At 37.7% G+C, this 14,209-nt stretch overlaps 1 protein-coding gene across 1 annotated transcript in view; it reads right to left on the bottom strand.

The window, feature by feature from the left end:
• Positions 1-14,209, bottom strand: part of KPNA1 (karyopherin subunit alpha 1) — a 56,417-nt gene that overhangs the window by 28,763 nt on the left and 13,445 nt on the right. The window contains exons 3-7 of the mRNA XM_084299215.1: positions 13,523-13,630; positions 11,571-11,670; positions 10,864-10,958; positions 9,624-9,755; positions 313-401 (exon numbers count right to left, since the gene is read on the bottom strand). Coding sequence (XP_084155341.1) covers positions 313-401; positions 9,624-9,755; positions 10,864-10,958; positions 11,571-11,670; positions 13,523-13,630 — 524 coding nt within the window. The remainder of the gene's footprint in view (positions 1-312; positions 402-9,623; positions 9,756-10,863; positions 10,959-11,570; positions 11,671-13,522; positions 13,631-14,209) is intronic.

Consider the following 14,209-nt stretch of genomic DNA (forward strand, 5'->3'; position numbering starts at 1 on the left):
TTAAGTGGCTGAGCAACCAAATCTGAGTTCGCCTGCTAAGAGGAGAGGATGTGACTAGATGACTTCCAGAGGTCATTTTAAATTATTCTATAATTCTGTAATAGTCCCAGGCACCCACACACACTGTAGAATAAAATAGCTTCAGTTTAGCCACTCCTAACACATCTCCTTTTAGGTACATTAAAAAAGAAGCCCCCATAAAGAAAACTGATTAGTCCACGACAATAAATAATTGTTTTTCAAGGCAAAGCAAACTTCAGTCTCATCAGGCACTTGAGCAAAATTCTGAAAAACATATTAAAACAGACTTACTGCAGTAAAGGGGGCAGGATATTACAGTCCAGTACATAGTCTCTGCACATAGTACTGTCTCCAGCAATGTTGCCAAGAGCCCATACTGCCTGCAATGAAGAACAGAAGAGTAATTGTTTTTATTTTCACAATTCAACCTACTCAGTATATGTATTAGAGTGGGAGATACTCTGTTCTCACTACTAGACCCTAGACACTGTACAACAGGGGAATGCATTCTGGTTAGGAGTTCCATATATATGCACCCAAGCTCAATATATGATTCAGGAATAATAATGCAGATCTAAGAGGAGTATCGAACCAGTCAACAAGTATGTCTCCAAAGACTCTGCAGGCAGACATAACCTTACTCTACCCACAACATGAGAACTTATCTCCTCAGGCTCAGTAACACACTAATTCTACACATCCCCTGCTTCAGAGCTGGTTCAAAGCACAGGTCAAGCAAGTTTTGATCTACTCAGAGATGTGTACAACAGCTTATATTAGTATTTCCTAAGAAGCCATTAAAGCGTGCTTTGTTTACACAGTCACATTAAGAACGCTGATACCAAGAAAGATGAAAATGATGATTTAGATGCAAGATAAAATACTCAAAAAGTTCAGATGGTCATTGTTATATTTTAAGAGAGCTACAGAAGACAGAACCAGTGTTGGCTATTAGACATATGCAGGATAGAATACAAGGACATCTATTTCCTCCCTTGGGCATCAGTATTACTCTAAGCCCTCATCTTGAGGAATAAGATCAAAAATAAGAGAAAATAGATTTCACGCTTCTTTAGTTATCTGTTATAATATGAAGAGAATGAATGATTTCATTAGATTTACAACATTTGGGTCAAATGGTGCTTTTGATATCACTGTCAACTACTACACAAGAGCTATAACAAAAAAAAAAAAAAAACAGGAAGTAGTCTATACAACTATAAAAGACTTTACAAATTCCATGTGATTTACAGACATTTTGCCACACAAGAAAGCATATGAAACATTTATTCTTTTTTTTTTTTTTTTTTTTTTTTTTTTAAGTAAACAGAGGGCTAAATGTCATATCAAACAGAGACATTTATCTGTTTATTAGGTAAGATCCATGCAAAGTCTATACAGCCACGGGAAATACTTCCAATTGAAGTTGCTGCATATTGAGGACTAAAGCAATCCTGTTTATCACGTGCAACAGCAGCATGTCCTTGATAAATTTCTCTTCAGTTGACAGCTATTTATTTCAGTAAAAAGCAGTGTGTAAACATTTAACTGAACATACCTAGATTCTCCACAAAAAAAAAAAAAAATACATTTTTTCTGTCTCTACTTGAAAAAAAATATTCCTCTAAACAAATAGAATAAGCCCTATTTGTTATCTAAAAGAAATTCTCAGATAATCTAAAATAAACTTAAGTATGTCAGTTGGTTAACTGCATTAAATTTCTATAGTAACAAGTTTTTAAAAGATGGCAAAAAAGAGGTGCGACTTTAAAATACAAGTGACTCCTCTTCCAGCCTAGAAAATTCTCCTCCAGCCACTCTACAGGTCAAAAAACCACTAGCAGATCTCTGTAAAATTAATAAAGCTGAAGCAAAGTAATAAAATGTATATAAAAGAATCTGTATCCGCATTTTGTCAGCTGCTAGATGCAAAATACAAAAACTGTTCCTGTGTACTATAGATAGATAGACTGATAGAAGCCTCCACACTGCAAGTTGTTACAGACTAGGAGACTGTTGTGGAGAAGGATTAGTTTGCTTTGTTCTCCTACTGTTTTTCAGGCTTCTGCTGTCAGCCACAGTCAGAGAGTACCAGGCTATATGGTCCTTTGCTGTGAAATTGTACTGTTACTACTATGCTGGAATGTCCCTCTAAACCTAATCTTCAAAAGAAAGCTTATTTTTCATTCCAATTCTTATTATTTTACAACTGTTGTCACAACAGTTTGTCTGAAATTAAAGTATAATGTTACGTCTGGCAGCCTTGTGGCTCAAGATGGGAGCTACCAGAAAAGAAAAAAAAAAAACCTTAAGAGACAGACCATATGCTAGCTCCGCCAAAGTTTCATTTGTATTATAACTGTAAGCAGCCATGCTCGTTGCTCACTGCAATGCTTGTATTTCTGCAGTGATGAGAAACCCTAGGCAGGAATCAATTTCAGATTTCAGCAGGTTCTATACAACCTTGTCAATCACAGTAAAAGCAGGGAGGGGTGGATTTTGCAATAATCTCCTTGTATTGAACATGTGGGTAACTGTAAAACAATGCAGCCTCCTTGTCTGGACACCCTTACACCCACTGAAAACTGATTTCACTCATCTGTAGACTGCCATTATAGTAGTTTCTACTTCCAGGATTGGATTAAATGGCTATTACTGTTGTCAAGCATCTATTCTGACACTAAATGACAGACTGGTTCTGCAACAGCAAATCTCACATCAGAAAGTCTGGCAAGTGAAGTCCTAAAACTTCTCTACTGTTTTCCTACTCTTGAGTGTGTAGCGCAAATAAGTCTGACTGAATAGTCTGACACCACAGGATTTGGTAACAGAGGATGTTGAAAAAATCTCATGCTAACCTCCAGTAGTTCTGAGTCTTACACTGATACAAAGTATCTTTAGTAAAACTACAGAGTACAGTCCGACAAGGAGAATATCTTTCCTCAAGGCACCATTTCAAGCCTTCAGATAAATGAGGCACATAAATCAAGCTCATTTAAACTCATCTTATCAGACACTGCTACAAACACAAAGCTTCACTGTGGTTTCCACGAAGACATGTGAACACTGACAAGTGTCTTCAGCTTTTCTGTCTGATTAACATTCAATGATTTCCATTGATGCACACTCCTCAAGATGCAAATGGCTTGACTGCCCTAACACTTCTGGCTTCATTCTCAAAATCGCAAATATTTTTATCTTCTCTTCTAGATAGCTGTCAAAGTAAGAGGATATTTAATTCCAGCAAACTTCAGAGTTCATTAAATTTATCAAAATGTCAAGCTTAGCAAAATTAATTTCAGTACTTTCCACTAGCCACATCCAGACTTGAATACTAAAAGAACCCATAATTTTAAGATTTGCAGTCTTTTGAACCACTATCAAGTTGTATACAAACTGAGCAAATGCTCCCTTGACAGTATGGATTTTTGTAGAGCTGTGTAAGTTTTGATTTATTGCTAGTGATCAAGTGTGGTTTTTTGCAAGCCTCCAGTATATTTTACTCTAGTAAAATACTCTTCACTCTTTAGTCAACTCTAGTGGCTTCTCATGCAATGCTGGACAACCCCTATAGTCAGCAACAGTAAAATGCAAGTTTTCTAGAGTAACAGTGAGCTATATGTTGCATTCTGTGAATAAGCTTGCTTTCTGACAACTCTCCACTTCTCACAGAATAGCTGAGGTTGGAAGCAACTTCTGGAAATCATCAGGTCCAACCCCCCTGCCAAGCAGGGTCACCTAGAGCACATTGCACAGGATGGCATCAAGGCGGGTTTTGAGTATCGTCAGAGAAGGAGACTCCACAACCTCTCTGGGCAACCTGTTCCAGAGCTCTGTCACCCTCGCAGCAAAGAATTGTTTTCTCATATTTAGCTGGAACTTTCTGCGTGCCCATTGCCTCTTGTCCTGTTGCTGGGCACCACTGAAAAAGTCTGGCCCAATGCTCTTGACACCATCCCTCTGGATATTTGCACACTTTGGTAAGATCCCCCTCAGCCTTCTCTTCTGCAGGCTAAGCAGGCCCAGCTCTCTCAGCCTGCTCTCACATGACAGACACTCGAGTCCCCTCATCATCTTAGTAGCCTTCTGCTGGACTCGTTTCAGTAGCTCCATGTCCCTCTTGTACTGGGGAGCCCAGAACTGGATACAATACTCCAAGTGTGGCCTCACCAGGGCTGAGCAGAGTGGGAGGATCACCTCCCTTGACCTGCTGGTAATATTCTTCCTAATGCAGCCCAGGATCCCATTGGCCTTCTTGGCCACAAGGGCACACTGCTGGCTCGTGGTCAGCCTGCTGTCCAGCAGGACTCCCAGGTCCTTCTCCACAGAGCTGCTTTCCAGCAGGGCAGCCCCCAGCCTGTACTGGTGCTTGTGGTTATTCCTCCCTAAGTACAGGACTCTGCACTTTACTTTGTTGAACTTCATGAGGCTCTGTTCAACTCTCCAGTCTGTCCTGGTCTCTTTGAACGGCAACACAGCCTCCTGCTGTATCAGCCACTCCTCCCTTTTGTGTCATCAACAAACCTGCTGAGGGTGCACTCTGTTCACTGTCACCTATTCACTGATGAATAAACTGAACAAGACTGGACCCAGCACTGACCCCTGGAGGACACTGCTAGCTACTGGCCCCCAACTAGACTACACCGCAAAGAAAAACCATCTGAGCTCTGCCATCCAGACAGTTCTTGACCCACCTCACTGTCCACTCATCTATCCCACACCTCTTGAGTGTGCCTATGAGGGTGTTATGGGAGACAGTGTTGAAAGCCTTGCTGAAGTCATGGTAGACAACATTCATTGCTCTCCCCAAATCTACCCAGACAGTTGTTCCATCCACAGCAGGATGGATTTCCCTGGTTTCTGAAGGCTCTCAACCACGTATTTCGTTACATGTTTGAATACTGAAACCAAGAGCTAAGCCAACCACCAACTGTGCATGAAGCCTGTGCCTTTCTGTGGAGAAGAAACGTTATGAATCAACACTGTTCACTTTTGGCTGCTGACATGGGGAAACAGATCTAATGCTAGGATGAAAACATTGAAGATTAGCTTACATACAAATGCAATCGGACTAGTGCACACATGGAAGGATACTAGAGGGCCAAGAAATTACTTCTGCTATGCCCCAACAAAGAAAACACATTTCTTTCAGCCCCTAGGCTGATCATACTTATTACTGGAATATGATGAAAATAACTAGAGAAAGTATCTAATTCTCATGCCTCAACTGTTGTTTTGTTGTTATTTTTCCCAATTTTGATTATTAAGACCTAGTTAGTAGGGCTGCTGATGTATAAGCCAGAGAACAGATCTTGGATACCAGACTCACAGGTCAACTCTGCCAAACAGTGGTTATTGAAAGAAGTGATACAACTAGAAATGGAAAAATATTGAGGGAAAAACAAACCGGTTGCTTTAGCAGAAAACACATACATTCCCAAAGGATAGTAGGGCAGCTGAGCATGTTCCTGCCACCAGCTACCCTTCAGGTGCAAAGCAGAATGACAAATCTGTCACTGAAAGACGATCTCAAGAACCTCAGACATGGAGCATAATGCTTTGTACGGTTTTTGAAGGAAATGCTACGTTCATCAAGGGAACCCAAGCTGACAACTGGGTTTTACATATGCCTGCAGTAAAGGACTTTCAGGATCGAACTGCAGTTAAGACTGCACTGAAACTACATCAACCTTAAAAGCATGCCTAAAGGGCTTTGATGAAGTCCTTAAATACTAATAACTTCAGGCTGGCATCTCTAAATTTCTAAATGCATTTTGAAGGAAAAATAAATTGTGAGAAGTAGAAGAAGGTTAGGAGATATGCAATTGACTAAATATCAAAAAAAACAGCATACTAAAAATGGAGAGGGGGTGAAAAGGGATAAGGGTGGGGGGAAAGGAGAGAGAGAGAGAAAGATGTAGTCAAGAAGTTTTTATAAATAATGGAGATGAAGCATGTGCAATAAAACTGTTTTCTTTGGAAGGAAAATAGTTTGACCACTAATTAAGGGGAATGTCCAAGAAAGGCTGTTATACAACCTGAACAAGGAAATCCAAGAGTTTAAAGGATGGTAGAGTAATTAAATGTCAGCCTACATAGCTTAATGGGAAACAGATCTTGTAAAAAGATACAAGCTACGATTTCATTAAAATACATATTGTTTAATAAATAAAGTTATACGGATCCCTCACTGACTTCTGTAAGACCAACCATTTAGTATCACACCAAACTCTGACACTAGCATATGCAAAAACAGTGCAATACATTAGATCTGGCCTACAAATATGAAAAGACTGCTGAAAGAATCATGATTAGGTAAGGTGAACTGGTATGTTTTTCTGAACAACTGCTAAGGGAAGTTTCAAATAAAAGAAAAATTCAATGGTGTGAGCCTATTGATGACAAAATCAGTTGATAACGATTAGCCATTAAGACAAATTAAATCACAAAATGAGTTATTTTCAATTTATACTATGATACATATTCAAAACAGTATTACTACTTAGATTTCCTTCTACAGAATTACTATATCACTTAGTGTAAAGAATGATTTACTAAACACAGCCTTCAATATTAATTTTTCTCTTCCTACTTTACTGTATGGCTGTATGCATGACTTCTGGCTTGCATGCCCTAAACACAGTTTTATTCTCTGTGTTTTCCTATAAGTCTATAGTTTGTTGCAAGAGTGGATTGCAAAATAATCATCTGCACAGTTCTCCTGTGAGACAATATAAGAATCACGGGATGATTACAGGGGAGAGAATTATGGCCAAAATGGTCAATCCTTCAATTTTGGAAATCTAGCCTGAGATATCCAGAACCAGATCCATTCAAAAAAAAAAAAAAAAAAAAAAATCTAATTGCAAAAGTCACTTGCAAATGTGCCAAGTTACACGTAACTACAAAAAGAAATTAAATATTTTACACAGAGCACTCAAAAAAGATATAACTAGTATCCACTCACTGGAAACTTTTTCAGCATTAGACACTATGTGGCAGATACATTTATCTCAGAAATCTGATCTGCAACCTCCTTAATCATAAGAATCTCTGCCTTTTTCCATCTACTACAATGTGTTCTAACTTTAACAAAAAGTGCACAATGTAACAATTAAAAGCTTCCTTTACTACTCACTGATCTGTAACTAGGGCAATGATCCATACACATGCAAAATGAGATGTAAGTTATTAAGAAAAACAGTGTGCAGTTGTGTACTTAGCGCTCTTCTGTAATGCAGAAGTACAAGAGCTAACATGTATATGCCTAATGCCTTTATTTTTTATTTTATTATATGTTACAGTGAAGGATTCTTTTTTCTTTTTAAAAGCTGTCAGAAAGAGCAGGGTTTTGTTTTTTTTTCTAAGCTGACCTGAATTAAACCAAAAGTCGGCAGTTAAGCAGGGCTGCAACCTCTACACCTGCAGCACAGAAATCCATTATGAAAAGGTGTAGGTAACATTGCAGCATTAGCTTCTCTAGCAGTTCACTACAAAAAGCAATTTTGTACTGGTAGTCAGAGACTTACTGATGACAGACAGATCGTGGACTCAACACCTGAACTGTGCAGAATAATATTTTCCAGTAGCTATAACTGATTCTGCCTGCAATCTGAACTTTAATATATCAGTTTATTAGAGTCAGAGAGGAACTTAACTGTGACCCCCCCAAGTTCTTCTGTTAATTCACACACATCTGAAGGCTGAAAGCTGCACAACTCATTCTAAAGCAGGTTGGATCTTCCCACATGCTCTCTGAACATCAGCAAGGATGACACTAACAACCTAATAAAAAGTTAGCTCTTACACAAGAGACCATTAGAAGTAAAAAATGTAGTAGCCCTTATTACACTCAGTGCACCAACCATTCTGCAGGAACAGCACTTTACAAGTGATGGCTGAATTTGTAAAGTAATGCCACCCCCCTAAAAACAGGCTCTAAAAATTAGTTTTTCTATCATATAGCTAAGTCTGCACTGATTTTCACACAGGCAGAATATGGCATCTCTACCATTTCAGGAAGCTCCCCATCACATTTCTAGTTTCTGAAAAAAAAAAAAAAAAGAAAAAAAAAAAGGTGTTTCCTCAAAGAAAGATTAAAAAATGACAAAAAATACTTATTACCTTGAACATAATTTTCTGGGGCAACCAAACTTTCTTTAAACACCTTTGCCAAAATTATTCAGCCTGAGACAGGCCATTGCCAACTGAAAGTTACAGAGTGGAAAGCTACAAGCAGCTGGAAAAACGTGTCTGTCTTGTGTAAAATGTTAGGCAACCTTAAGTACAGGTGGCACACTCTGTGCCAGCTGTAAGATAGAACAGCAAGTTACACAAAGCGATCCAATACTTATGAGTTGGACTCTTCCAATCATGCATCTCAATACAGCCAAATGCAAGGTCAGACATCTAGGAAGAGAGAATAGAGGGCACACTTACAGGATGGAGAACTGAGCCCTGGAAGTCAGTGACTCTGCAAAGAACAATGGATCACACTGGATAATCAGCTTAACCTGAGCTCACAGCAAGCCTCTGTGGCAAAAGAGCCCTCAAAGATATCTTGGATATTTACGCAGGGAAGAATCAAGTCGAAGTTAATATTAGGTACCACCTCTGCAAACAGCATTGATGGAGCAACACTACTTGGAATAACCAGTGCTCGTTATTTCACCACCGCAAAAAGATACTGAAACAAAGAAATGTTCAGAAAAGGATCACACACACACACACAAAAAAAATATCCTTAATAAGAATTCAGATTTTAATTTCATTTGCCCAAGAAAAGCTTAAACTATCATCTATTATAAGCTATAGGAAAGAAAACAGAGCAAACACCTGGACCCAAAGCTAGACAAATTTATAGAGATATATATGTAAAAGCTACAATTATGAATTGCTGAAAATATGTTCTTCAATATGATTAATATTTCACCATCTTAAATACTTAAAGCAAGATTAGATGTCTTTTAAAAATCCTACATAGTTCAAACATGAGTTATGGCCCTCAAGTGGAAATTACTTAGTCAAGTGTTTGGTCTGTGCTTTATACTGACCCCTTTGGGCCTTAAAGGATATTAATCTAATTTGTAAGGAAGGCATTCAAACTGAATTTATGGATAAAGATCACATCTATTCTTTCACGTCAGCCCGATTCCCACAGTAAAAACCATCAGCTTAGTAAACTACATTACTTCACCACCTTTTTCTGACAACATCCAACAGACCTACAGCATGCTTAATTACACTTTTGACTCCTTTTCCTACATTTCATGAGAACCGATTCCCGTAATGTTTTATCTTCAGGAGTAATACACGTATCTTTCCAACTCTAAAGTGATTTTTAAACAAGGTTTCTTGAATTCCTCAGTAAGCTGAAAAACATTGACTCGGTAGAGATCAAAACGCATTACCACATTGGCTGTAGTTAAACATATTTCCAGAAAAACAAAAAAGTAACACTTGCATCTTAAACTCAGGCTAGGTAGAAACAGACTCTTGTGCAAAACTGCCAAACAATATACTTTCCTCTAAAGCAACAGGCCTTTTATTAGTCTTGTACACCTCTTTGTTAAAAAAAAAAAAAAAAAATTCTTAATCTCTACCTGTTCCTGTACATCTTCAAACTCAGAACTAAGCAGCTCTATGAAGATGGGGACGGCTCCTGCTTGGATCACTATTCGAGTTTGAAGGGAATTTCCCGAGGCAATATTTGTCAACACCCATGCAGCTTCAAACTGGAAAACAAAGTACAGAGAAAGTTTACTGGGACCCTTCCGTGCCACACCAAAAACTAACACTGTGTTGCTTTGTTTTTTGTTTGTTTTTACTGGATATTCCATTGACAATACAGTAGAAGCCTGTAGCACAAAGACTCAAACAGTTTCATGTTCACTAGCATAGAAGAGTTTCCACATTCAATCCATCATACAAACAGCATGTGGGGAAAAATACTTCGGATACATGCTTTTAGTTACTGTCTACATATTCCTTAGAAATAGCTAGCAGACCTTCAGAATTCTGCTGGTCTTAATTTGAAAAGTAACTCCTATAATTTATATCTTTATTTTGTAAGAAACGAAAAAAAGGAAAAGTCCTTTTTGCATATTTCCACATACCAAAATTTGGATATTGCATGGCATTAACAAAGTGTTGGCTTATGCCTTTTCAAAGAATATCGCATTAACCATGCCTTTTGAAAGAACACTGATTCAACTTACATATTGTATTTAGCAGTTAACTATTAATACTTTCTTTCATTAGAGGATCAATTTCCTCCCATTTTATACTAGTCCAGAAGAAACATTACTTACCAGAAAAAATGGAGAGCTAGGAAAAAGACAAAGTTTCAAGAAGTAGGTCCAAAACAAATTAACCACCATTGTAGCAGACACAATTTAGTTTTTCAAACCAAAGCAAGCAAGTTGCAGGGTTTCTATGTTTATATTTTAATTTTAACCTTTTTAGAATTTAATGAAAAATTTAAGTCATAATTCTGAAATTTAAAACGGTTTTCAGTTGGTACAAAAGGTTAACAATACAGTTTAGTTTAATAGCTTTTCCTTCTTTGAGGCCACATTTCAAACGATTTTTGTTACACAAGAAAGTCAGTGTAAACATTCCATATTAGTCACCACACAACATAACTCAAGACTTCTTTCTCCTGTCCCTATCAGAGGCCTAGAAATGGAATTTGTCTTGAAGAAACCCTCAATATAAAATAGCTGTGTTATCCTTGTGAAGAACAAGAGAAGTATAGCTCATTAAGCAAAGTACTGACATTTTCTACTTGATTTACATCACCAAATGTCTTCATAATACAGAAAGATAGATATATTCGTATACCTGTAATGTACAGTTTTCTTTCCGTTTGAGGAACTCCACAAACCTTGCCACCACTCCTGGCGTGCTTATGACTTCGTCTATTGGGGGATTTGGTTCTATTTAAAATAAAATGCAAAGTTAAATATATTCATTTCTTTGCTGGGGATTTCCCAAATTACTGCATCAAAATATCAAACAGCATGTTGACTGTTCTTTCCTGAATGTTAGTTTTCTGTAACACCGCCTTGCCTATATTAAAAGGCAATAGATTCATAACTATCACCTAAGGAAGTCTCCAGCTTGAATTCTGAAGTAATAAGGTAACACAATTCAAAACAGTAATGCATTCAGTAATGTAAGCACATGAACTTTTCAGCAGCAGATCTGCAACGTCACTTTGGCACACACATGCAGAGCTCAACTTCTTAAAAAAAAAAAAAAAAAAAAAAAAAAAAAAGGCGGCATATGCAAGCCATAGAGACACTGCCCACAACACTTTAACTTACACTACAGATCAGAGATCACATCTGCATCACTTAATAGTTTTAAAGATTTCAAGAGCAAAAGCAACTATTAAATACATCTAGTTAGCATTTTGGAAAACAACACTGTTTGGATGAAATTCTTCATCCAGACATTACTGTATGAAACAATCTTAATTGCTATCAAAGTCAAAATATATGCCGTGGACTGTTTTACATTTTTCTGCAAGTAATTTCAGCCCTTACCTTTAGAAAGAAGTTTTCGGAATTTCTGAGTGGCTGAAAGCTGCTGTTCTGGACTATTGGAGAAAATCATTTCAATCATATCAGCCGTAATGACAGCACTCTACAATTCAGGTGGGGGAGAGAATGAAAGCAACAAAGAGAAAAAGAAAATTGGGGATTAGTGAAGGAAAGGTTAGAATATTTGCTAAAATGGTAACAAGTTTCTCTCTTATTGAGCAAATACCTAGATAAGAACCAGTATGGACAATAAATGAGTCATCATACATGTGCAGCTACCATAACTAGAAACACTTCCAAGTAGTCTTTCTTCCTGGAAGCCCAGATTCAGATTTTACTCAAGTTATGACACAAAAAATCTTCTCACAATCTCTCACAGGTATTCTCTCCCCTTTTCTCTTATCTCCCTTTCTCTAGAATAACTGTAAAATTGTCAGCTTTAACAAAAAGCAGTTTAAATTAGAATAGCAATTACTGTTACGCAAGAAGAACACTGATTATGCTATTGTTTGGGTATCTGCAACATGTACATCATGAGCCATTCTCTTACACCAAAATGTACAGGAACTGTCATTTTAGAAACATTGACAAAACGAATGCTTGTCATCATAATCAAATAGAGTATTAAGTTTTTCACAATACTGATGGTTTCCACTAATATGGCTAAACTTAATCAGTGACCTTTCTTATGCCAGTTAGAATCTGACATCATTTCATTTGACCCATTCAAACCCATGAAAGGGAAGTTGTTGTTCTTCCACTTTCTGATTCAAATCCTTCTATAGATCACATCCAACCCCCTAGCGCATAGGAAGATAGATGACAGTAATGAAAACACTTGAGCTTTGTCTGTACTTTTACAACCCAGTAATAAAACAGAATAAATCTAGATTTTTGTCACATGAAACAGTTTACAGAGAGTAGGGAAACAAAATATGCAGTACTTTTAGATCTTTCATTTTTCATCCCCAACTCTTACGACCCTGAAATTATTTATATTTAAAATGCTAATCTGTATAAGATTGGCTTTCCTTACTTTTTACTATCTATTTAGTTTGTATTTTCATACAAATAATTAAATGGTATGTAGGACTCATCTGATGTATTAAGATTATCTTGAAGAATAAAACAATATATTCTATTAGTTATTTACCACATTATAGGCATTTCTCTTGAGTAATTTTCAAAACTGGTCTAACCACCAGCAGTAATCAAAAGCAGCCTGATTTCCATCAAAGCATACTCTGAACACAAAAACAAATACGAGGATCAAAGATCAAACTTTACAGTCCACACTGAGTCCTATTTTTCTTTATCCTCCCTATTACAGCCTGAATCCCTTACCATTTTCCTTTCCTTTACAGGGAGAAGACTGCAGTACAGAAATGAAAAAAGCAGAAAAAAATAAATTTCTACTAAAACAATGCTTTCCTGCAGGATGAAATTCCAGCTTTGAAAGGAGTTCAAGGACACTTGCAGATAGCTAAACAGGTCTAGCTATGTTTCCAACATTCTGGTTTAAATTTCTGCCACTTGAATGTTTGCTAACGGAGATTTCCAGCCAGCCTCTTTTTACTTTCCAGATTGCAAGAACACATTGACTCATTTGTATTTCCACGTTTCAAGCATTACGAGTTTCATATTTAAAAAAAATACACAGCTCTGGGCAGAAGTTGATAAAATCACCCATAATGGTCAACATCAAAACCAAGAAGTGATCAGCCTGATTGGAACAATGCTATTTCATTTTCTTGAAGGCATATCCACTGAGCAACCACTCGCTCTACCCATAACATAATCTGTTTCAGGTCAGTTCACTGATACAGGTGTTTGCAAGTTGTCCGTCCATACGCTCTTCGAGTTTTCCACGATTTTGTGCAATTCTGCTCCCCTCAAGTCACTGCATGACAGACCTGCTCAGTTTCAATGAACAATAATCCTGTCTCAACACTTACAGAAGTCATTTCCATGTTGTTCATTTGAGCCTCATGGAAGCCACCATCTGACATAACTTCCTCCTCCGCTTCCTCCTCAGCTGTTGCAACATTTCGCCGTTTGAACAACTAAAGAGAAAAAATATTTAATAAAAGCAGTGCTGAACTGAGGGCCAACATAAACATGACATATTATGCATAATAAAAACTATATACAGTATCACCTGAAAAGAAGCCCACTCACTGCCCACTCTCCACGGTCCAGCTATCTCTAGCTTCCAGGCAATTACTTTCTTGCCCACCCCAAGTTTAGCAGGGGAGGCTCATATTAAAAAACCTGAAAAATTGTTGTGTATAACAAATACCTGTAGAACAGCTACTGAGACTGGGATAATTGAGTTACTGTGGAAAAGAGAAGACTCTGGGCGATAATCACTTGAGAGTAGTCTAAAGATATGATATTGGGATGAACAGAATTTGGTTGTTATCACATAAAGGAGGTAGACAGAATTGTCAGGAGAAAGAGAGGCTACGGCTTCTCAATTCAGCTGTCTCACTGGAAGAAACATTATGACAAATGACAAGATGGATTGAGGAGTGCTGCATGGCCTGTCAGGTTCCTCCTCTGCGTTCAGGAAACAAGACTCCAGCACTGAGCCACGTCAGATTTGCACCACTAAAGAGGGAAGCCAAGACAGAGTCCTGACA

The sequence above is a fragment of the Netta rufina genome, assembly GCF_964035555.1.
Source record: "Netta rufina genome assembly, chromosome: 1".
NCBI classification, from domain to species: domain Eukaryota; kingdom Metazoa; phylum Chordata; class Aves; order Anseriformes; family Anatidae; genus Netta; species Netta rufina.